We start from the raw sequence: 26,292 nt of genomic DNA, 5'->3' as shown, positions 1-26,292 counted from the left end.
AGGAAGCTGTGCAAACAACAACAGGTGCAATGACATTAAATGTTGTTATTTTGCCAAAGAATAAATCTTTTACAAATGAGGAAGGAAAATTTCACTGATCTGCTTTGTTTGTAGGACTGATGCCGATTAGAGCGTTTACTATTGTTTTGATCCATGGAGCTCTTCACATTTATTGGCATACCCACCTGGTGAAGGTTTGTGAGAAGACTTAAAATAAATTAGATTTTATTATAGCGGCACAATCTAATGCTGAAAAATAAGACACAGTCCTCTAACAGTGAGTTTTGGAGATTTGCAGAGATTTGAATGGATTTGAGATAAACCTGTGTTTTCCTCCAGCCTTGTTTGTCACAGTTCCAGTTGTGTTAAACTTTTTAATTATGACTCTGACTGTAGACATGGCCAAGTTTAGGTGTGCAGATACAGGTGCATTTAAAATAATTAGCATAATGTTTCATTTGTAGTTTATGTAACTCATTCATTACAAAGTGAGTGATATACTCGACATATTATTTTTTGATTATTTTGATTATTTGGTTAGAATAAAACAAATTATTACTACAGACGGTTGACTTGACAGTTGGCAATGAGACATTTGCTGACACTTTCCACAAAGAGGGGAAGTCAAATAAGAGATTTGCTAAAGAAGCTGACCATTTGTAGAATAAATAGTAATATATATACATGTATATATACTGTATATATATATATATATATATATATATATATATATATATATATAGCGATAACAAAATCGTTGTTAAGAGTATTGTAAAACAAAACCTATTCCTTTTTTCACTTTATTGTTAACAAAACCTATTCTTTTATTTTTAACAAAACCTATTCTATTACAAAGTTGTTTGCTGACTAAATGTCAGCGCCTTAATTAACTGCAATGTTCTTTGGTCTTTCCCATTTTGAATAATATCGAAGAGATACAAGCCTTTGTGTTAGATGGTATTGGAAACCCAAAATGAAAGTCTTGGATTGCTATTAAAACCCCGTCAAATCTCACATTTACTCTGTAAGAATTGTTTGGGGTGCCAATGGTTTTGACACCAGTGCTTTTGTTAAAAACCATTGCTGCCCGAAAGTGACATTTTCTTCCTACTGAACGAAGGCTCTGAAGTTAAAGTTTTGATTTTTCAAGCTCTTTCTGAGGAAGATTAACAAATAAATGAATAATAAATGTATTTATAGCCTTTTTACCAAAGAGGCCAACAAACATGGAGGCTTCTGTGTCCTCAAAACTTCAAGACTAAAAAGTAGCAGTATGTACAAAGGCTGTAAAGTAGCTAAGACAGCTGTGATCTTTCCATTTGTGTGACCTTAACAATCAGATAATGTACTATAATGTTTTATTAGAGTAGATATGACCAAGCAGCTACACTGCATCATAAGAACAGGCGGAAGCAGCAAGAAGCTCAATGCCATAACTATAAAAGGGAAGTAAAACCACACCGTGATTGGATATCTGTGAATGTTTTTGTGTGTTTTGAGTCTGTGCTCCAACATGGATCACTCGTCCCGATCAAAATGCAGATCCTGACCCTCTCAAGGTTCATTAGAGTCAAGGCGATGTGGATTTCATCTGCTCTCTGTGATATTCATTAACTCTGGCTTCCACATTAAAATAAAGACTTGAGGATGACACAGTAACAGCAAGAATTACTCACCGCTCAGTTCACCACACTCACACACGTTGTCTCCTTTGTTTCTTTCAAACACACACTGCAGCTTTCAAGAAGACATCATCTAATACGGTCTCAGATTTTATGTTTTGATAAAGACAACATTAAAAATATCTTGTTCAGACAACAGTTCATCGCCTGATTGCTACAGGACTGCATTCTCGATTTTAAAATGCATTGTTAAATGTAAACAAAAGCCTCAACGACTATCAGAATCATGGGAGTAATTTAAAAATTTCTAGGGAATTCATAAAAATCTACATGTTGGATTTGAGTTCATGATGTAAAAAAAAAGTACAGATTTTCACTGTATTGAAAATCTGTCACGTTACTGGAGCGTGAAACCCTGGCGTTAGTGCAACACTTGCTTGGCTGATCTTCCTGATGTGCGGAGCGCCTACTCGAGGCTTTGGTGTGTCTGTCTGAGCGGAGGTCTTTAACAGCCATGAATGCCAAAGCATGGGGGGGTGGGAGGGAGGCAGGGCAGGCCAAGCGTAACTGCGACGGCCCGATGTCCTTGGCTCCTCGGCGGCCTTCACCTCGCACTCCCTGCACAGTGAATTTTATGGCTAATTTCCGGCAATTTATCCTGGCACTTTCAGAAGAGACATTCCTGCGGGAATAATGTGCATAATTTGCATAAATCATCCTGATAGAATGCATATCAGCATGTTATCCCCCCAACCCCCATCTTTTTTTTTCTTTTGGTTGATGCTCCAGCGTTTACTTTGTAATCAAAACTGACTTCTTTCTACCCACAAATACATGAGAGTCAGGAGGAAAGGTTCTGAGTTTAAGTGAGTAATTAAGAAAGAATGAAATCCATGAAAAGTCTGATTTCTGCTTCTCAAGTGTTACATCTAAATCGTGAAAAACACAAACACAAATCAGTGCAGTTATTTAATCTCAAATTAACTCCTTTTGGTTTGTTAACCATTTTAAATGCCTCCCTGTTGTGGGTTAAACAGCAGCGAGAAGTTAAAAACAGACTCAGATCTGTTTCTTTACAACAGGACTCAATGCCAGTATAACCCCCATCTGCTCTTCATATGATGTAAAAAGATGCCCAGTAAAAATTTACATTTTATCTTAGATTGCCTTCTTTAAACTGATAAGCTGTGGTAACATTGTTTTAATTGATCACGTAGGTCTGAAAGAAAAGAACAAGCCACTATGATGTTTAGTATCTATTATTAAACCAATTGAAATTTTAGTCAAGTTTGTAAAATTATCCCTCAATCAAGGTTAAATTTTACAAAATAAGCTAATTAAATTTAGAAAATAAAAGTACTCCCCAAACATGCTGGTCAGAAATGAACTGAAGTAGTTTGTTCCTGTTGGACTCTCCGTCCTAAACCTTTTCCCCACGTGACATGAGACTCGATCTGGAATAAGTGGAAGACAATTTGAAAGGATGAATGGATATTTTTTCAGTCTGATATTCTGACTAATGTTATATTTTGAATTCATTTCTCATCTTTCTAGAAGTTAAAATTGTCACAAGTTTCCATATTTCAGCAAGAACATAGTTTGCATCCAGCTTTTGTTGTCCAACGCTCAGGCTAAGCTAAGCTAGCTAGCAAGGTGAGCAAATAAGTGACACAATTTAGCTGTTGGCTAAGAAACATTTACACATCATCTTGTTAGACTGGATTTACTAAGTTCATATATAGCTGGAGCTAGTTTAGCAACATCGCTAATGCTACGGCCATTAGCAATATTAATATTAGTCCTACCAAGCTACGTTTGTCTACCTTGCAGCAGCTCTTTTGCAAAATGATTTACTTTCTCGTTATACTTTGCAAGTTTTCGGACATTTGTTGCAATTGTTTTTTTCAAAGAGCTACTGACAACAAATCTACAGATTTTTACTGGCATTACTGGACTGATGAAAACAAGCAACAGGTGCTGTTGTGGGAGGTAAATACAAAATTGTCATTAGCCACAAATAAATCATTGCACCAAAATAAAAACATTTCATTTTTATCTTTTGCTTTTGGTAATGATTGTAAACAAATCTTTTCTTCCTGCTTTTCTTTAGTTGTAGGTAGTGCACTGTTGTCTTGCCGCATGAAGGCCCTGGGTTTGAGTCTCATGGATAGAATACATAGGAAATCTACACAGTAAAATGTAGTTCTGATTAATATTAGTTTTTTTGTAGAAATTCAATATAAACAACTTCAATGTAGTCACTAGGGTCTGATAAATTATTAAATATAATGACTAATTCCCTAAAGTTTACATGGCACTTTGTCAAATAAGTTTTTGAAAAGTTTACAATTATTTCAGTAACATTTATTCACTGCAGAAAAAAGCCCTAGCCAAAGTGTTCATCATGAAGATGTTTTCTAACAAATTTAACTGACAAATGTTATGAACTGTGTCTGAAGTACAACTTAACATAAAGCAGACTAGTTAGAATATGATTAGTTACAATAATTACATTGATATGATCTTAGAAAATTTGTAGTAACACATTTTGTTCACTGAGTAAAATTTTATTTAACAATTGTATTTAAGCGCCTCTTAGCAGGTAAAAAAAAAAAACAACCAAAAAAACATGAAATATACTAACAACAGTTTAGCTAAACCAAAAGTAAAATGTGTGCAGCTTGTTATGACACTTTTATTGGGTGAATTTTAACAACAGTGCGTAGGACAATAAAAAGGAGAGGTTTGGATTTCAATGCATGTAGAGACAAAAGACATGTAGGCCAATGGGCATGCGATGCAACACAGCCTGCAAGCTGCAAAAAAGAGGAGGTGGGTCAGCTAATCGGAGCGGACACACAGACAAAACAGAGCTGCACGGGAAAAGCGCTGCACACTTTGCATGCACACAGTTTTGTGACTGATGAAATGAGAAGAAACGTGTGTGTGTGCGTGCGGGGGTGTGTGTGCTCTGAACATCCAAAGTACCAGCTTCAACCCAGAGAGTCTCAAAATCAAAGACTGTATCGCTGGTGACAACAGGACAGTCGTCTGCTGGCTGGACGTTAATCACAATAATACAGGGCAGGCCAATCATGACTCCCTGATCAACTGCTTAATGACACGCCCGCCGTGGCCACTGTAACCAGCCTGCTGCTGAGGGATTCACACACCAGGACTGGCTTGGATGTGTGTGTGGGGGGTGGATGGTGGTTATGAGGCTGGTGCACAGCCATCCAGACAATAATTACTCGATGACTGTGGTCACATTAGGGATCAGTCAAAGAAGATTAATTTCGACTGATAGCATTGGTCCCTCCTAAATGCAGATTTTCTTAATAAGAGTGAAATTGTGTCCATGAGATGGTTGCAGACTGTGAGGTCAGCTATATAGGGATAAATCGTCCAATTACTTATCTGGAGTGACAATGTCTTCCTCTTCTTCTTCTTTACGTGAATCACACTGTACCACAAATTTCACACACAAATGTGTTTCTGCAAGTCCTCTGGTCTGGTGTGTGTCTGTGTGTTTTGTGTGCAGAGGTTGTGCGCACTGGCACAAATGACGCTGTGTGTTTGTGTGTGGTACGGGTGGGCCTTTCGGTAAATACCCAGAGACCACAAGAATTACCCAGAGCAGAGAGGACAGCATCTGTTTGTGTGCTTGTGCCGAGCAAACAAGGCAATTTAGAGAACACCAAGGGAGCTGCTAATAAACACAACCTTATTCCCCGTTCTTCCTGCACCTGGCTCTGACTACTGCAGCACCACAGTGGGGAAGGCTGCCTGTCTTGTACGTTTCTGCAACTGTCCGTCTATGTGATAGAGGTTGATAGTGGGCAAACAAAAAAAAAAAGAAAGCATGCCGTTGGAATAATGCAGCTCCGCTTTTTGTGTGCATTATGGAATAAAACATGGCCACTGGAACAGCTGCAGTATTTTAATTAAAAGACAAAAAAAATTCTGAGAGGAAAATATATATTTTTTCTCATCACTGGACACGCCATAAATGCAAAAAGGCTAAAATAACAGCAACGATCTTCTGTACTGATGTTGTTACTGAGAATAAAAGGACTTAAATGTAATTATTTTCAGTATTAATGAGTCATTTAGAAATAAAATCAGGGGAAACTCAACAGGATTTATCATACTATCATTTTGAACATCTGTTTATGGTACAAAAAGACACTTATGTGCAATGATAAACATGCTAATTTAACATTTAGTAACAGGTAAATCCTGATTAATTGCAGAGAAACTATTACCTTCTCTCCCTCTTTCACACCCACAAACACAAAGGGTGTGGGATTGCCACTGGTCCTAACATAAATAATTGATGATTGTCAAGATAGTTCAGTTTTTAACTAATTGAGTAAGTAGCAAATAAAGAAGTTATTTTTAACTGTATATTAGAGACAAATCAGAATCAGCTATTGTCTACACCAGCAGTTCAGAACTTTAAAATATCTGTGATCTGAAATTGGCCACAAAATGCATCTCCGTTTTTAATATTGATGAGTAAAACTGTTAATTTAATTAAAATGCGTCATTCATGTAGGTGAAACATTATTTCAAAATCACGTCGTATGTTCTCCAAGCTTATCTATAAATTCATGCAGTCTTATTTTTTGGGGGGTTTGTTTTCTGTGAACTTGCTCTAATGAGACCTGCAGCTTTGCCCGCCTCCACTGCTGACTGTGATATGTAGCCAATGTGACACCCAGTGAAACCACGCATCAGACCAGACACAAAATGGCCGTCCAGTGCCAAACCCTGCCTTGGCTTTCACTTCACATCACACCACAGCGCCTGGCTGGAGAGCAAAAGCTTTACATGGCATTTAACGGAAAAACTAAGAGGCCTTCTGTCTCCGTTGTCCCCGACAGGTAACACCACTCAAATTACCGTTACTTATATCTGTATTGAAACTATTATATTTTGTAAACGTGTTTAAAGCCCGCATTTTAAGGTTAAAATTCACTCATTTATCCACTTTGTCCTTCCAATAGGAGTACTTCAAGGTCTCCTCACCTCTCATGTCACAAACCTGGCAGGCTGGCAGCCTCAGACGAGCCGTCGTCATAACAGCCTTTGAGCCTTCGAGCCAAGCACATCATGAAATGAAAGGGGAGAAAATAAGTGCAAGAGGGGGGGAGGGATTAATCTGAGTTATAACATTGATTAGATTTCCAGAAATATAATTAAAAGATGTTAAGACATGGGCCGAGCCAAGGATCAGTGGCCACTAATGAGGACCAATAGGCGTCTGTAATCTGTGCTGTAATGAGAGCAGCTTCAGTGTAAAGTTTGCTGGGAGACAAGTGAGGAGGAGGACAAAGAGATGTGGGAGTGGAGCAACCTTCCAGTGAAACCAATCGTTTACTGTCACTGTGACCACTTACAGGGCAAATTTAGGGTCTTAGAGTTAAAAAAAGGATGAGCTGAAGCAAATAAAAAAATACAATTACATTAAGAGGTGGCATTGGCAGTAGAAATACTTCATTAAGGTATTTAAAAGGGTGAAGGTGACGTATCATCAAATTGTTTTATGAGGGAACTGTCGAGAAGGACACATGCACTTTCCATGACGGGGTTCTAGTTATGGAAGCGGTCTGATGTAGTATCGGCACCAGACCCGATATTGGAGTCAGTCTGGGATTACAGATCCATCCAACGACTCAGATTCCTTGAGTCTGCATTTCTGTAGGTCTGATTTTGGTTTATTTTACCCTAAATGTTTAAACTGACATCTAAATAATAACAATATACAAACAGTAACCTTGTAAACTGCATCTAAATAGAGATTTCAAGATAATTCTGTTATTATTATAGCCAGATTTAACTAATTAAAACGTTACACTAAGACATCAGTGAACAGCGTTACTTATTTTTGCATTTATTTTAAAGTTAAGGCAGAAAATACAAAAAAAAAACTTGATTTGGGATTTATCTTTGATTGTTTCAAGCAATAAAAAAGGAGAAAACTGCAAACTAAAGCCATCAAAAATAGAAGGACATTGTTCAGAAGCTGCAATCACAAAATCCAGATTTCAGTCTCACAAAAAAATATCAGTCGTTTAAAAAATGTCAGCAAACAGAAATAATGTAATCCTAAGTGATCTAAAATCATACATGTTTAGTTTGAACTGATGTCAGACAGTGAGAAAAAAAGATCTCACGTCTTTCTACAGTGGGTGTAAAAATCTGGTTTCAACTTTGTCTTAAGTTCTACAATACTACTACCAGAAAAAACAGAAGTAAAATGAAATCAAATGCTGAAGTAAAGTCATTCTGAAGCGATCGTTGTTGTGAGATACTCGTTAGATTTGACGCTGAGCAGAACCTGAGGAGGGGGAAGAAAATGGCAGAGTAATACAAAGCAGACGGCCAAGGAGTGAGCTGAAATTAGAGAGGATGTTACTTATTCGGTGGATCCTTGTTATTAGCAAATGAGTCTCACTGACAGGTGCACCACGCTCATTTACAAATGACAACATATCACCATAATCAGCCCGCTAATTCATCCCAAATAATGAGTTGTGGTATAAACAGGCTGGTAAATACTTGAGGGGAAGATCACCCTAATGGGCCTCACCTGTCTCACTGTTTACGGCTGCTGGTTCGCAGCATGTTGGCGGGAGTTCGAGCAAACATGGTTTTATTAAATGTGTCTTCACACGACTGAAGACTCATCCCTGAAGTTTAACCCTCAGTGCATTTTAAAGTTATATAAGAAAAAGCAGATCATGTTGAAATGAATGCAAATATGCTCATAATAACCGTGTCTGATTAGCATTAATGTGAGCTCATCTGCTTTGCTTAGTGCTGAAGAACAGGGCTTGTAGGCTTAACGACATCTGTAGGTTTCTAGACACTACAGATTGAGACAGACTGAATATAAAAGCACCCTGCACTTCTCAGGTTTTTATTTGGAAAAGATCTTGTGAACCATGTATCCTTTTTCTTCAACTTTACTATAAAAACTGTTGGTCTGTCACAGTAAATCTTAACCAAATACGTTGAAGTTCGAGGTTGAAAAGTGACTAAATTTGCTGAAAGTTAAGAGTCTTAATACTTTAATAGGTGTTGTATTTGCAGGATCATGTATAACAACCACAAAAGTCCAGTTCCAGACCAGATTCTTACTGTATGACCAAGCCGGTGTCTGCCTGTGGGATCCTAGAGCTAGCTTGACGCAGCACACCTTCAGGATTCAACAATTAAGTGTAATCGGACACTAGAAGTTACACCTACGTGGGAATCAGCTTGGATCTTTACAAAAACATTTCACATTTCATTTAGAAGTGCTTGTAAGCATTGTAAGCTTATAAAATGTAACACAAAAAGTCTCCTTTTAGTCTTAAATAAACATAGTCATAAAGTCTCCAGGCAGCCTTCCTTACTGGTGGTGACACACGGCAGCAAGAGGCAGCATTTGTAAATGTGTTTAACCAAGCTTAGTGCCTAATATCCAGCCCGCCTTATGGTGCAGAAAAAAAAATTACAGCAGCAGTATGACAATGCTGATAGGCTATAAAACCATGTCGTTTAATACCCCCACTCTCTCCTCCTTCTGTGTGCTCCACCCACCATTAAGCCAATTCATCACCTCTTAAGAGAAGGCCATAAGACAAGATCCAGTCTATCAGTCACTCTGCTCAGGATGTGGTTACTGCCCTGATGACCACGGATGTGAACAGTGAAGCCATGTAAACAGTGATTTTACTGTAGAGAGGATCGAAAAACGTAGTTTTTTTTTTAAAGATTTTTGAATTTGATCAGATGGAGAATGAATTAATTTTCTCTGTCGTTATGACTCAGTTGTTTGAGATATCACTTCTCTAATGACCTCATGAGGGAGGACCGCAGATTTGCATTTTTTGTCCCAGCTCCTATAATGAAAAAAGGGTCGAGCGTAGCATATTTCACCGAGCCTGTCAAATTCACTCACACCCCTTTGCAAAGCCTTCAGAAACTTCATCCCAAAGCCTCCCACTCTCAGGGTCTGGCTTTAAAATCGACTGTGACAAAATTAGCAAACCTAGACTGTTTGGACACTTTCCTAATACAGTAGCTTTTCTTTCTTTTTTTTCCCCCCCGAAATGCAATCAAGCTCCCGAACATCAAACATGAAGTCTCCTTGAAAGTCGTTCAGTCTCGAGGGTGCCAGAGTGGCTATAGATTTATGTAATCGCAAGCTTGTTAGGGAGATTTCTCCAGTTTATTGACAGTGATGTGCGCTGGGATTTGGCAGATCTGACACGTGGGAAGCACAGTTCTGCGGCACCACCTCACAAAAGCAATTAGAGATCTATATTCCCAGACAGGTCTGGACTTGTTCTGCGGTGGAAGGGTCCGTACTCTTTAGAGCTTTTATTAACATGACATGCATGTCTCAAAGATTGTCTTTGGATGACAGTGAATGGGGTCATCAGCGAATGGGTGCAACAATTGCTTAAATTGTGGTTTTTGAACAACATCAGAATGTATTTTCCAACTGAGTTCTTATAGGGGGCTGATTGTCAAAGAAAGTATTTCCCCCCCCATTCAGGTGATAACTAAGACTGCAGCATTTATAACACACAAGGCTGCAGGAAACACAGTAGAGTGGTTAATTAGAAAAGATTTGATACGGGCTGGACAAGCTCAGGATTAAACACTGAACGTCAACTGGCTAAAGTAATTAGTTCAGTCTATTAATTACTGTAATCACCCATGATCATGTTAGCCTTTGGTTGAACATGTTTCATGGATGTAAAGAGGTTGTGCAGACAGTGTTACCAGGGGATATTGTCAATGCTGGGAGCTAATTATGCTGCACATAAAGGATAAGGATTGTTTTATATTCAGTAATTTGAGCTTAAGGCCTGCTTGTTTGAACTGATAGTGCTGCTGTATATTCAGTGCCTTGATAAATTATCAATAGCCTCTGAGTTTTTTCAAATTTGACTATGTTATAACAATAAAACTTCTGTGTCATTTCATATTTTCATTGTTTTTTACAAATAAAAAATGTTGTGTTTTCAGCTCTTCTGAGTCAATGCTTGACTCATTCCTCTTAAAAATAGATGAAACTCCGATTGGATGTCAAACAGGAAGGTATAAATCTGCCTCAATCTCACTACTTTTGCAGCCTCTATCAGATTTTCTTCCATGATTATTCTGTGATGTCTCTCCTGAAGAACACATCCTCACAGTATGATGCTGCCACTGCCATTTTTCACTGTGGCAATGGTGTTTTCAAGCAATGCAAATTTTCTTCTGCATAGTATTTTGCATGTAGCCCAAAAATTATTTTGAGCCCATTGAGACCAGAGCAGGCTATTCCAAGTTTTGCTCCATTCTCTACATAGGCTGTCTTTAATAAATGATTGTTCTCAAATGTGGGAAATCAGAGCCATCATGTAAATTCAAGTTTTTTTTTTTGTTTGATATCATGGTATGTTATTTCCTGATCAAAAAACATATCTGGAGTGTTGCTTTGATTCTTATAAGCCCCTCCAGACTAGTGGCAGCAGTAACATTAAAAGTTGTAGTCCACCTCATTTTAGGAGGACTCACATTTTTCAAACATTAATCTCACATTTCAAGAGATATAAATATTTCTGCCACTGTATCTGTGTGTTGCTACAGTTTATTTTATTTTAGGTTTGAGCTGATGTGGGCTGGTCCAATTTTTATTTCCCAAGGTTGCTTATTTTTGAAAACTTTATTATAATTTAACAAGAAAATGGAATCAACATTAATCATAAGAAATGTGCCTTAGTGTCTCTGTTCAAGGTAGAAGTTTTCAACCAAAAGACAATAAAGAGATTATTAGAAAATCTCCAAAGATGTATCCAACAAACATTCTGTTTTATGTTGCATTTGGAGACTATAAAAAGTGAGAATTTTCTGTTTTTGTGCATTTTACTAAGAAATAAATGTTATTTTCTGCACCTTGAGATCACCATTCAGAGCTGTTAAAGTAAATCTGTTCAGCCTAATTGATTGATTGATAACTAAATATCTAAAGGTTTGAATACACAACAAATATATTAATTACAGATTCAATGCATTGTTTTCTTTGTGACCAAAGTCACTCACATATTCCAACTTTTTTCATGGATTTTTTGTTTGTAGGAGTCTTTACATCCCCCCTCTGTGAGCTGTGATGAAATAAGGCTGAGGCCTGAAGAGATAGAACTGGGGTAAACAAGGCGGCCCTGCTCCCCGACTGTGAAGGTGACACGGAGACGCTACACGCAGAACAAGCCCTTTTGATTAATCACAGGATATTTACTAGCTCAGATCTAATCAAGGACCACAGGATCACAGAGCTACATCATACACGGCCCAGAAATTTACGCAGCAGAGTTAACCTGTCACCTGCCACTGTCCTTTCCTTACATCTATAAACACCGTGTGCACAAGTCGGCCTGGTGCTACACACACCACAGGCAGGCGCTTTGTAAACGGTGCTGAAAGTGATTGTTTTATTTCAGCAGCAACAATATAACCTGCAGTCAGATAGTCAACACATGTCGCTTGATATAAAACCTTATGGCAGCAGGGAGAAAGAGCCATTTATCTCAAGGTGGTCATGGTAATGAGACACAGGGACGTGAGCTGCTTTACCTCTAAGTAAACCACAGCACTATGTGGAGCAAAGTGTCATCCGCCTGTGGATGTGGGACTGTAATGCTGCGAGGAAGACATGGAAATCACGGCCTAATCCGTGATTACAAGCACAAAGGGATTGTGAGACTGTGATCTCTGACAGCTTAAGACTTCTTGACAATAAGAGGGTTTTTTTTCAAACTTTCAGTGAATGAACCATGCCACTTTTGGAGACTATTATGTTAGTTAAAAGAGCGGCATATATTTTCAGGACGGGAAAATGTTTGAGCTGTTACTACAACGAAACATGACTTAGTATTAAAAAGTTATTCAACAGAACTTTTCACCCTCCATAAGTCCAGCCATCTTATGACTGCTCTTGTTTAATTTTCATAGAAAGGATCAAATGGCAATGTGCAGTAATAAAAAAAGAAATAAGATTTGTTAAAAAGTTCCGTCATTTAACATTATCGTGGTAAGTGCAGATAATAAGAGTGGCTTATAGACTGAATTGTAAAAGTATTACCGCCAGAATTTTTTCACATTTTGTGAGATTGCATGCAGAAACTTCAATGTACATCAGATGACACAACAATGGTGTGTTTGTGTTGAATCTCCTTCAGGATGATAACCCTTGGCGTTTCATGTCCCCTAATTAGGAAATAGATTCTCTTCTCTGAAGGCCTCGAATGACATTAGAGAACAAGCAGAACCGTGAAGGTCAAGCAGATGCACACAGCAGACCCATCAAGGAGAAAGCTGTGGAGAAGGTAAAAGCAGGGTAAGGTTGTTAAACAATATCCCAAGCATTGAACATTTCTTGGAGCTCTGCTAAATTTGACAATCTGAAAATTGGAGAATTTTATTGAACAACAAAACTACCACCTTAACTAACAAACTGGGGAAGGAGAAGCTGCAGCTCAGACGGGAGAATCTGTTGACGAGACTCTGGTCTTTAATGCCACAAATTTGGCCTTTGCTGTAAGGAAGCCATGTTTTTTGTTTAGAACAAGGCACATAAGGGACGCAGGAACTATAGTGACAAAGATGCTGTGATCACATGAGACCATTATTTTACATGCAAAAAAAAACTGTTGGAAAACTAACACATTAGCACATTATCCTGAACATGTGATCTCCTGGTGGTGGCAGCACAGTGCAAAGTTTAACGTGTGTTAGCATTACTTTCGCATTGCGCTATTACTTTAAGATATTTTTGCCAATCAAATTAGTTATATTTAATTTATAAAGAGCAGTAACCCTCGACTGTATGAAATGGGAAAAGACATAACCTTTAGTGTGACCTGGGTCCTGTCCTTTGCTGTTAGCATTTTGTTCAAAGAGACAACTGCAGAGTAAAGGAAGTGCTGCAGCCCCGCCGCGTTCAGGAAAGTGTTGGAGTGTGGCTTGTGCCATTGTGTTGCCTGGAAAATGTCACTCTGTAGGGGGGAAGAGTCTCAGTTCGACCAGGTTTACGGAAAAACACCGGCAGAGAAAAAAAATTCAGATAATTCATGTTTTTTTCCCTGGGAAGATGAGACTATATTGCATCTCTCCCTCATCTACAGATCCAATAAATTACAAGCAATCTGAGATTTATGAGTAATAGATCGCTTGGTGGTCTTCAGCCACAATCTCACCACTTGAGCTCCTTACAAAAAGTCTATTAGATGAGAGTGTTTTTGTCAGCCTCTCCGTCTCGCTGATATTTCCTCAGAGTGACGAGACACATTTGAAGCCTGGGAGGCAGAGTAATTTCTATGTCACATCCCTTTAGCCCGACCTCCCTGACAATTGCCAACACAAGAGCTTTCCCACTAAAAATTAATCACATTTGCCTTTTTAATGGTGTCCCTCATCCCTCTGCCAAGAATTCACAATGATCTCGCTGCGATTGTGTCCCTAGTTGCTCCGTTTCTCACAAAGAGATATGAAGGAGTGAATAAATACTTACATGACCCCTTCGGTTTTTTCTCTCTTTATAGCCGCCGCTGCAGTTTTCAGAGCCGGGCTCCAGTGGAAACGCTCAGAGCTAACAGGTGCAAGTTCTTTTTTTTTTCTTATTGTCATGGACTCAACTTAAATATGAAAGGTTGTATTTTTCTTAAAATAAAGAATAGAGAGATTAGTCAAATAGTAAATTTTAAGTTGAAAAAAATCAATAAAAGCTAAATATGATAAAAGTAGGACAGCAGATTTGTACAAATTTCAAAGGCTTTTCATAAATTTTGAACTTATGATGTATGATTTTATCAACTTTTGCAGCAGAGTGAAGTAGGGGATAGTGGTTATTTGATGGATAATAATGAGTTCCTAGATAAAAGCAGGAGGTGAATTTCTGCTTGAAACACACCCCATGAATTAATACAGAATGGTGGGCTATGGTTTCTAGCTAAACAAGCAGAGCAGACTGAGATATTTCAGACTGGTTTGGCCTCCCTGATATCTATTATATATATATATACACGCGAGTATAAATATATATATATATATATATATATATATATATATATATATATATATATATATATATATATATATATATATATATATATATATATAAAATTTCCTTTCCTGTCAAAAAACAATAAATATTTGATTTTTCCTCAAATCCAATTTGGTTTTATAAGAAGTCTTGGGATTATGTTCATCTATACTGAATAATATTATCTAAGGGTCCAACAGTGGATAGATGGACGGTTGTACTGTGCAAATATTTCAGAATAAAAAAAGTTTCAATCATGTTGGAGTCATTTTAGTATTTAGATAACCCTGTGTATAGGATGTACTTGAATGCACCACGAAAATGCACTTGTTGGGAAAACCCCTCTAGTCAAACGGACACAGATTCAGTCTACTGCGTCTCCTATGCAGTGTTTTGGACTGACTGAACGCTCCAGGCAGCTGGATTTAGACTTGAGCTGTTTTGATGTGAGTAATCCAGATAAGTGAAGAGCAAACTGATTACCCCACTGTTGAAAGACGAGTGCACTGACAAAGTTTTGTCCATCTTTCTTTCTTTCTTAATTCCTGTTAGTGATCACTCCCTAGTGATTTTAGGGAGAGCTCTCTGTTTTGTTTCAATGTCACCATTTCTAAAGATGTCCAACAAAATGTTGCCTTGATATTTAGCTTTGAAATATAAATACTCTGCAGGTATTCAGAAACAAAACAAACTGTACTTGTTGATATGAGTACCAAACAGACATGGTTGAACCAGACATATTTGGTTCAAATACATGTGTCACTACACTCCTAATATCCCCCTATGGGGATGAACTATTAAAGGTGATGCATTTGTTTATTCCATACATACGGAGGCTAAACAGTTCAATTTTTGTTGTATCTAACAAGAGTTTGCTTTGTTCTTTTCATTCTTTGTGGCAAACTACAAATAGTTGCTTGTGTAAAGGACTAATATTTGTCCTGTTGACAGATTCTCCCACCTGAGTTGTGGATTTCTGCAGCTGCTCCAGAGTTATGAGGGGCAGCTTTGCTGCTTTTCCAAAAGGTACCACTGTTTTATATTAAAATCTGCAATTATCTGGAAGCCATATACAATTTCCAATTTATCTGAAGGAAAAAAAAAAAAAAGATTCGTCTCAGTAAAAACAAGCCTTGGCTGGCATCAACTATTCAGACAGACCCATGATTCCTTTTCAGTGAGAATGTCTGTAAAAATGATGGAAAAACAAAATACCCACAGTAAAACAATGTTCAGAGGACATTCTGTCAGATTCCTCTCTTTTTTACAGATTTCATCGCTGAGCCGTTGTGGCATAAATGGCTTAAAACACTTTGACATAACCGTGCCGCGTCCAGAGACCCCTGTTCCTGAATAATGAATCTGCAGTATGTCCCGAACAGCTGTCTACATGCAAAATGCTTTTTAAGGCTTTCTTAAAATTTCATTTTCAGGCAGCTGCATAATTTAAGTATAATTCACCTGGCCTCACCTGGCAACCATTAATCCAATAGCTCATTTTCAAAATTCAGAAAAGCTGCTGCCGTTTATAAAACAGAAGAGACAAAGTCCAGACCATCCTCGATTCATGCTCTGCTCTCTTCATATTTAATTCAGAGGTTGTGTATTTCTTTATGATTGCAACATCTGTTTGGTCCCAGTGCCAGCTCCCTCTGTCAGCCACCCTCTGTTCAATAATTCCTGTCCTGACCCCTAAGAGCCCCGGACATCACAGCACCGGCTGCTGCTCAAACTTCCCTGGGACCAGACACAAAGGGACAGGTGCTCACATGCGACTAAATCATCCTGTTCACATACTTGGTTCACCTACACTGTTTACATCCATGACTTTGTTGTGTTAGAGAAAGAAACCAAAAACTGTTTTCAGCATTTTCTGCAAACTACAGCACGCCGCAAAAGTACTTGCGCTGCTATGGGACTTTACAAAGTTGCGGAGAACTATAAAGTGAAAGGAAAAGGACACTGTTTTGAAACTCCGATCCCAATTCCTTCATGGATGTTTGAGAAATTTTTTAATTTCTGGGTTTGCCTAAACGCTTGAAAGAGAAGGAGCTTCTTAAAGAGACAGAGGCCAATTCCAAGGCATCAAACTGGGGGAGTCAAATTTGTTTGATATATGCAGGATTTTCATGGCAGTTGAAGGTAACCCAAGTTATTTGATTATGCTATATGTGCCTGGCAAACATATTATAGCCCCCCTTGAAGTAAAGTCATTCCAGACGAACAGAAAAGTGGAACTGTATCAAACTAAATAAATTTAGTCAAAGCAGACCTGACTTTGTCTGGACTAGTCATCTTTGAAAAACGAGCACAGCAGACAGATCTTGGGAGTTCAGCAGTCATAAGTTGTGTTCTTTGCACACTCACTGGGAAACTGTATTATAATCGCTTCGAAGGAAGTCTGTAACATTCAAAGATATTTCATAAATAAGGCACGAGCGAACAGCTGTGGCAGCGCCTCGGCTGCTTCAGTTTGTAAAGGAGCGACAAGAATTGTGCTTGTTTTTATTTATGTCTCAGAACATAAACCATTTAAAACCCTAAACCATAACTTTGGTTGAAGGAGTTACTCATGTTTTGGCTTTTTAAGCAGATGTTTATAATATAAAACCTATTTTGTTAAAGTGAACCAAAAAAAACATACTTTATTTTAATCTGGTATGATTAAAATCAAAATGCTTAGCACTCTTGCTACATAAAACTCCATCAAATAAGTACTCCTTTCTGACCATAGACATTTTCTAAGGCACAGCCCTTCTCCGAGCAAAATGTTTTTACCTTTAGAAATGCAGTGGAAGTCCAGGGGAAATAATAATAGCCCCAGAATGATACTATAGTACCTGAAAAAGGTTCCTGTACCGAAAACACACCCCAGTTTACTAATTAATCAGAAATATAAATGGCAGAGAAGTTTAAAAGTTTAAACTGGAAGATGACTGAAACAAAATACAGCAAATGATCCGCTAGTCAGAAATACTAGATAGATAGATTTATACCCTGTTTTTATGTTTGAGTCCTGGTTGCTGCCATGGAAACAGTTGGGATTTAGCAATGTCCCCAGAAAAGTATGCAGTTTTTGCACTGAAATGCATCTTTAAAAATCAGCTTGAAACAAATCAAGTTTCATTACCAAAAAGAGTTATATTTTGTGCATTATAAGACTAATTAACTTCCAGCAGATTTATTGTATGCCAGCGGTTATGAACTGATCTAAACTGATCGTAGTGTTTTGTCTGGTTTTCATAGTCCGAGACACCGAAGGTGGCGGTGTCTGTGACAGATGCTACCCACCGACCTCATAAACATGGCGGAGGGGCCAGATGTTTGGACGACCTCACAACCTTGGTACCAGCTGATGTGGCAGTGATGGAGATGGGTTCTGGCAGACAAAACAGATCCAGTGACATCTAAGGTTCCCGTTTTTCCCACTTTTTCTGCGTTGGTCTTTACCCCCCCTCCACACAGGGCAATCCTGGAAGGCAGGGAAAGATGGAGGATGGAGAAGGAGAAACATGTAAACACAAAAGAGAGAAAGAGGCAGAGCGAGAGCACTGGTCAGTGGTGCTGACGGTTGTCACAGATGTTGAGTTCAGCACAAAACTCTGCCAGAAGCCATCATGTCAGAGCTAAGTTCGCCGAACGAACAAGAACAACTCCAGGCCCTGCCACTTTATATCTTGCTCAAAGTTCAACAGCTGTTTCTTGAAAGAATGCAGATGCAAAATAATGATAATAATGATTACTTACAGCTCCTGCTTAGACGTAAATACTCCTTCTAGACCACACCCAGCACACATGGGTTCTCATTAGATCTTTACTGCTGCAGCTCTTTTGGTAGACCTAATTTTAGAGGTAGAAGGTGGTTTTTGGCAGTCACTGTCATGGAGAGAAAACAAAGAGTTGTTCAATTCTATTTGCATAATTAATTACATAATCATCCAGCTGTTTTTAAATCATACACATTTAATATTTCTTTAGTTTTCAATGGGTATCTAAAGCAAACAGCGAGTTAGGCAGTTGTCAAAAACATGCAGAGCCTCTTTGTAACATGCATCTATAGTGTTGGAGTTGCTTCAACATCATTTCTTCTCAAATCAACGCTTGTGCTTGTCGATTCTGGCATGTGAAATTTGTAACATTTTGACTGGGCGCATCTTGGCTCCGAGCATCTTCACTCAGCTCAGAGAACGTCTTTGTGCCAAGGCCGCAGCCTGTGGCGGTTTTCCGAGTGACAGATGAGTATGTCAACATAGTTGGGTGTGTGTGTGTGTGTGATGAAACAATAGGTTTGATAAAGTGTGAACTGCACTATTTTGGACTAAAATGCCTGGTCGTTCTGTAACTAATCAGAAAGCTTATCAGATAAAATGAACGCACAAGCTTTACTTTAACATACAAACCCACATGAATTTGGTGAAGATACTGATTGTCATGAACCAACAACTATAGTTGGAAGATCAAACACATCCGAGAATTAGAAATAAACTTGCCAAACAACCACAAAAAATATTGAATAGGGAATGGAACTGCGACATGAAGATCTAAATCTATCCGTCCTGTCTTCAGGCCTGTTGGCAAAGGGCAGCTCAGCTGTAGCAGACAGATTGTGTGAACAGCAGACTATGAACATCTCTCCACAGGCCATACCAAGGTGTCTAATCCAGGAAACATTGTGAACACACGCCCTTTGGGCTCCCGCAGTGCATCACATAGCCTAGATCAGTGGACCGCTGCAAGTAGCTTCCGTCTCAAGTTTGTTTATTCCTTCGGCCACAGAAACTAAACCTTTAGAGGAGGAGACAGTGTGATAGCGCGATAATACTTGTTTCCTTTGTTTCCTATGAGTTTCAGTTTTTGATGACAGGATAAAATAAGATTTTTAATTGGGTGATTTTGCAGTAGATTATCTATCTTTAATTAACTTAACATATATCATAATACTGCAAAAAATATTACAAATTTCTCCTTCTGTTCCTGTAGTTTTTGGAAATCGCTACACTTTGAGATATGTCATAAAGTTTGATATTAAAATAAAATTAGTGAGATGTAACAAGAAAAGATTACTTTTCGTAGCTCTGATGTTTTCTTCTTCTACTCTCCATGTGCACATTGACCTTAATTTCCTTTTTCTGTTTTTCTTTTCATTGAATGTATATCTTAGCGCTTCTGTGTTTATATATGTTTTCTTGATGGAGATATTGAAAGAGGAATTGGTGCCATTAACTTTATGCACTCTTTGGATTACATAGATTAGATCTTTTTTAAAACAATGCTTTGTTTTATTTCCCATTAAAGGTACTCCAGGTTACGTTATTCTGTGTTTCTTTGATATAAAAAGTCATTTATGAAGCTTTGTGGACTCTATACTATTTTTTGCTATAGACAGTACTCCTAGCTCAGTATTTCCATGAACTGGGTTAATTTGTCTTTTAAAGCATCTTGAGATCATGTGCTGGGAAATGAAATTAATTTCCCTTTTTGACCATTTAGATAAATGTTTTTATAATATATCAGACTATCAGAATGGGATGAACTCATTGATAATGCCCTGACACATTTCAATACTTTACCTGGAGAAATGTTGCCATCTCACTAAACCAGTGGGTCTGCTCTCCAGCACCTGTCATAACAGCTGAGCGTCACCAACATCAGAAAGCGCTGCGAGATGACAGCACCCAATGTTGGCAAAGATAAAGCCTCGGGAAGAGGGGAAAGCAGGATAGATCTAAATTTCATTCTCCAGAGTATATCAAAGTGACTCCTGTCAGCATTGCATCAAAGCAGAGAAATAGGAACTGTTCACTTTTACAGCTGAGAGTTGTTCAGCGGAGGGGTGAATGTGTAGGGGGGCTGTCAGGTGAGCACCATAAATGAAATTGGGTGAAAAAGAGGAAAAGGGATTAGAATAAAAAGGACCTTGTGAACTATCACTAGTTCAGATTTATGATGGGAGACTAAAATAAGGTTGTGTCAGAGGGTAAAGCTGAATTGGGACTTTTAAGAAAACAACATTTATGTAAAGCTACTGGTGCAAATCAAGTTAGTTGAATTTATTTTTATAGCACATTTCAGCAACAAAGAAAAAGAAACATTACATTACAGTGGCAGAGAAATAATGAAAAGTTGTAAAAGTACAGAATGAATTTATTCTCCAACTCTAAGCAAATTACTTTTTAGTCTTGATTTAAAGGAAGTCAGGATTTCTGGAAGTTTGTTCCTAGTTTGAGTTTAATAAAATGTATTATTTTTAAATTACATTTTAAGACAAAAATATAGTCTTAAAAATTATTTTGGTAGTGTTATCAAATGCCAGATTTATTAGCACTGGTACTGGTACTGCGGCACTACCAGAGGTAAACTAATTTGAATATTTGCATAAAAAATCATTTTAATCTTTTTAACTTTAGGCCCAGAATATTTATAAATGCTATTTCTGTGGTGGAGAAATGAAGTGCAGAAGGAAAACCCCAGATCAGCACTCAACATAAAACAACATTGACAGTTACCATGGGGCAGGCCTTTTTACCTAAGCAGCCTGAATAACAACTGAGTGTTTTTGCTACAGTACAGTGCTACAGCATACAGGAATACTGGTGCACAGATGACAAATATTAGATGCTTACGGCTTAGAAAAAAATCAAGGCAAGACAAATCTTTTTTTTTGTCCCTGGGCCAAACCCTGCACTGCTCTGTGGGCCATTTCTGATTTCTGCACTAGCTGGTGTAACGCAACCAGCCATGCATTAGCATTGGCCCTGCAGTTAGAGCAGACTCTTAGGATCCTGTCACCCAAACTTATCATACACTCCTACGCTAACACACACACAGCCAGACGTGCAAGCAAACACTGAAATATGGCTTGCTGGCTGCAGCATATTCTATTTTCAGAAGACCTATCTTAGTTTCCTCTAATATCTGAAGCAAACAAATCTACTTATGTTTCTCACTGTAGAAAGCTGACCTCTGCTCTTTTGGTTGGAATTTGCACCGCTTCACAGTTGTTCATGTTGGGGTTTTATACATAACATAATTTTTTAAAAAAAAGGATATAACTATGAATTTTTGAAGTGAGGTCATTTAAAAGGTATGAATAGCTAATATCTTTCTCGCGGTTACAATTTCTTTCACAGTCTTCATTTAGGCTCAAGTTAAAGGCTAGTCAGAGAAGGTCCAAAACATTTCTACCATTTTATATCAACTTTATCCAAAAGCTATTTTATGAACACCTGCATTATGTTTGCATCAGGCAGATTTTTGTTTTTTTATTTAAAAAAAATTGAGGTAGGAAGTTTTGCAATGCTCTATTTGAAAGACATTTCATGAAGAAAATATATGAGCTATTTCCACTAAGACTAAGTGATGAAAAATTAAAGCAGTGGGAAAAAAGAATGTAACATCATTAATAAAATATTGTTTGTCTAAGATGCTGTTATGTTTAAAGATTTTTGCACTTTTAAGGAGACAAATATTTGTCTGTGGTCTTGACATCTCTCCAATTACCTTTTAGCTTCAGCCACCAGGTCCAACTAATCTAAACTTTCTACTAAATAAAGATGCCAAAACAGTTATCAGCTGTAGTTGGTCCAGGAAGATGAAGCTAAAATATCCTCAAAGCGGACGTTTTCTTAGACTAGATTATCTTAAGGTGATTTGTCTTCCCCTCTGTCTCAGACTACCAGATAGCTTTGGTCTATGTAATCTATATATTTATAGTTAATGAGGGAATCAACTGAGTTATCTACTGGAGGTAAGATAATAAATACATATAACCTTTTTCTAGAACTCCACTTCAAACATCCCTGCCAACGCTGGCTCACGAACAGCGGCTCAAGCCAGCACACAAAGTTCAACAACTGTGAAGAAGGAACTATTAAAAAGGACACACAAAGCAGTGACCTTGACTGACAAGTGCTCTTCATTCTGGCCATAAACAGCAGCGGGCCCTGATAAGTGTTCAGCGATGCAGGGAGTAATGACCTATCCGTCAGCAGTGGTCGGGCCGTGTGAGCTAGTATAAATGGAACATACATAATGTACAGCAATAATACCAGCACACTCCCAGCCTAATGTATTATCATTATTCTTGAAGACCAGGATCCTTTTTTTTTTTTCCCCACCTCTTGTAATGCCGTACAATGTGACTCAACAAGGAGGGTAAATGTCTTCAGGCCACGATAATTTCATTTTAATCTTTGTTCCATATTATAATTTTCATGGTCAGAAATACGCCGGGCAGCGATGGCACGTTTCTCTCAAAGGCTAAACAGAACACAGACCATAACCAGAGATTTTATGTGAGGGTATTATGTGGCGCTCACAGGCACCAGGTCAATTTATGATAAGACAGAGAGAGTTGTAAATTTACATGTGATGGCCCATCTCCTCATCTCAAACAACATCATTATGTTCCCAACTAGCCTCTGATTATGAAGCTGGTTCTGCTTAAACAGAACCAGTATAATTCCTCTGTCACAATACCACTTAAATATACAAAATAAAATCTAACGTGGGAAAAGAAAATCCAAAATCAACACATTTTTAACCTACAGTTCAAAACCTTGCAACAGTATTCATACCCAGTTAACTTTTTCATCATTTCTCATATTACAAATACAAACATTGATGTATTTCTATGTAGATTTCCTGCAAAACAAAGTAGTAAATAACTGAAGTGAAAGCAAAAATTAGAAACATTTTTCAAAATGTTTTGTTTCAGAGCCAACATTAATGACAACTACACCTGCAGGTGTTTTGACATATTTCTGTAAGAGCTTTGCACAGCTAGAGATTAAAATTTTGCCAGTTCTTTCTCAGGTCTTTTGTAATTTGTAACATGTTTTCCTACAGGGTCTGGTGTGTTTAACGTGATGTGCAGTTTGAAAACTCACGATAAAATGTCACTTTCAGCATCACAGTTAGTCCAAGCATGAATCAAAATCAACAAAATAGAGACTAGACCGGGAGACAAAGTTTAGGAATCAAGAAGTAAATCTGATAGAAATAGGATGAGATGTTAACATTAACAGAGAACGTTTCCAAGGAAGACTGGACAAAAGGGAGCGAGCTATGAGACTCCTTTATGAAAGAATGCTGAAATTAATGCAAACAATATTACCTGCAAATTGCAGTGTTAGTTCAAGAGTGTACTTGTGCAATCAGTTATAGCTTTTTATTTCTTAGATTTCCTTCTACAGCAGATTTGTCGGTAGGTGAGAAACCTCAACATGTCAAGTGTCAAAAACAGAAATTCAGAAATAGTGTGTACATTTCTGAGATGCACGTTAGATATTATTCATCAAACTAACTTTAATCAAGTGTTGGTTTATTGCTAAATGTTACAGATTGGAAAAAATCCTGATCCAGTAATCCGTAGTTTTAACAATTTGAGCAGTTAAGACTTAACAAACAGAAGCTTTAGCACTAAAACCTGAGCCGATGCACCACGAGTTAAATGAGGTTTTGATACATTGAAGCACATTTACAGAATCAGATTTTTTTAACTTAATTTTCTGGTCCTTTGCAGAACTTTGACTCATGTGATTCTGTTGTTGAATACTTCCCTTATATCTCATGGCTTAAAACGCTCATGCAATAAATATCATCTCCCAAAATACAACCAGTGATGGCTTATTTAGTCTTGTCTCTGTACTAGTTGTGCTGAGAGTTATCGTGTTAAGGCATTAATTAACAGGCGTCTCCGAAGCCTCCCACTCACATATTGCGTCAAAGTCACAGCCAGTGTCCTTGTCCAAAAACTCAACTCTGTCAAATCAAGAATATGCAGCGCTACTATGCAACACAACCTTCTCACAATGCCGCATACAATAGAGAGATATTTAAAATAACATAATGAGTGCAAAAATAAAAGTGAAGCTTTCAAATTACAACTTTATCACAAGCAGTTTTAATGAAAAACAGCAGCACTGAGGCTGGCTTCAGGCTGAATTAGGGTAAAAATTGCATACATTTCTGTCTCATCCCACAAAGCTATCCCTCCATAGTAGAGTAAAAATGAGGAAAGCCTCCAAAGCTTGGACAGTAATCTCTCCTCTGGAGGTCAAATCTAACATGGCAGGTTAGTGTCTGTGGAGATTGACAGCCTGGAGAAATACGGCTGCCAGGCGCTCACAATGCACAGTGACAGTGAACACCTCCCAGGAAAAAGGCTGGTTACCAAGCCTTATAGAGCGACTGTCAGAGGGCGCCCGCCGTCAGAGCTGCTGCCGACTCCGCACTGACAGACTCTGTCAACCCATCTCTATCATATCGAAGTCATCTCAGTCATGTAAACACCAGCTTGTCTGAGAGGTGGACAGATCTGAGTGGTACGCATCTCAATCTGAGGCATTTCCAGGCAACAAATTTCATTAAAACTCTTTTACTTTGGCGTTTACATTTTTTTAAGGCTATGAAATGAACAACTGAAACAGAATGATGGTTAATTTTTTTATTTAGTGTAAAGAAAATAAATCAGTTCCGCAACAATAAATATTTCATAAACACGTAATTTCCTGCACTTGCCATTTTATTTTGATTTAACTAAAAAAAATCTAGACATGTTCAGTGTTATACTTCCACATTACTTCTTTTTTTCACAAGATATTATAGTTATCATGTTTTTAAAATATTTATTCACCTGAATACATCTAAAGAAATATTATTTGCTGTAGAATAAAGAAAACTCACTTAAGGAGAACCTTCCTAACTACATGAAGTAGACAAAAAGATCTTAAAAAGAAAATTAAAATAAATTTAAAATGAACATCCATTACTTTAGAAAGGGTATAATTTCTGTTTTTCAAAGCAAGCCTTCACATGCACATTCCTAAAGAAATGTTACAATACAATGTTATTTACTGTGATGCTGTGTGTAAAAATAAAGTACAGCACACCACTAATTGCATGAAATATGTTATCTTACAGGCTTGTGCTGTCTGCGTTTCATAAACAAAGGCTGACAGATCATGCCCTCAACCAGTGACCCTGCTGTGAGCATATGCACTAATGCAAGGTCACACTGGAGACTGGCCACATGAGGGGAAAACAGCCATCCAATTTGCCTCGTGAACCCAGTAGACACAAACTCCTAATGCAGTCATCGTGCCCTACAATAAAATGTCAGTTTGTTTAACAGGAGCCTTTTCCCCCATTAGCAGCTCCAATAAAGAGCTCTTGTGCTGAACAGAGGATTCCCTTTTATGTGTGGGAGAGGATAAAAAAATGATAAGAGGATATCATTGCCAAAAATCTGTTGCATACTCAGTTTTGAGGAGGCTTTGTTGGCTCCCACAGGGCTCAGCTGTGCGCAAAAGCGTGGCAGCCTTTGATTTTCATGATGACAGGTGGCCATATTTAAATCAGAGATCCAGTTAATACCAGCTATAAACCACAGAGGCTGGTGTTCAGTCGGATCTGCAAGTATTTTGACAGCGATACAATTTCTTTAAATGTGAGTCTGTACATCACTGTGAATATAGAATTAAGATGCAAAGGATCGTTCCAAGAAATTTCCAACGCTTTGATTTTTTTAAAAAGTCGTTTACATGCAACCAAACATAAAAATAATAATTGAAATAAAAATTCATT

The 26,292-nt window shown here is 37.9% G+C and overlaps 1 protein-coding gene across 3 annotated transcripts in view; it reads right to left on the bottom strand.

Annotated features, from left to right (window-relative positions):
• The window catches only part of LOC111606250, a 72,930-nt gene that overhangs the window by 14,023 nt on the left and 32,615 nt on the right, over positions 1–26,292 (bottom strand). For 2 of the 3 annotated variants that reach the window (XM_023326604.1, XM_023326605.1), the window contains exons 3-4: positions 18,454–18,582; positions 18,002–18,178 (exon numbers count right to left, since the gene is read on the bottom strand). In XM_023326604.1, coding sequence (XP_023182372.1) covers positions 18,002–18,178; positions 18,454–18,503 — 227 coding nt within the window. In that variant the 5' untranslated portion in view covers positions 18,504–18,582. Of the gene's footprint in view, positions 1–6,669; positions 7,281–18,001; positions 18,179–18,453; positions 18,583–26,292 lie in introns of those variants that run through there. The other variant, XR_002751997.1, reaches the window with a different exon arrangement.

The sequence above is a fragment of the Xiphophorus maculatus genome, chromosome 21, assembly GCF_002775205.1.
Source record: "Xiphophorus maculatus strain JP 163 A chromosome 21, X_maculatus-5.0-male, whole genome shotgun sequence".
In the NCBI taxonomy this organism is placed as follows: Eukaryota; Metazoa; Chordata; class Actinopteri; order Cyprinodontiformes; family Poeciliidae; genus Xiphophorus; species Xiphophorus maculatus.
The sequence above is the reverse complement of the archived record's forward strand: the minus strand, read 5'-3'. Positions and strand labels throughout refer to the sequence as shown.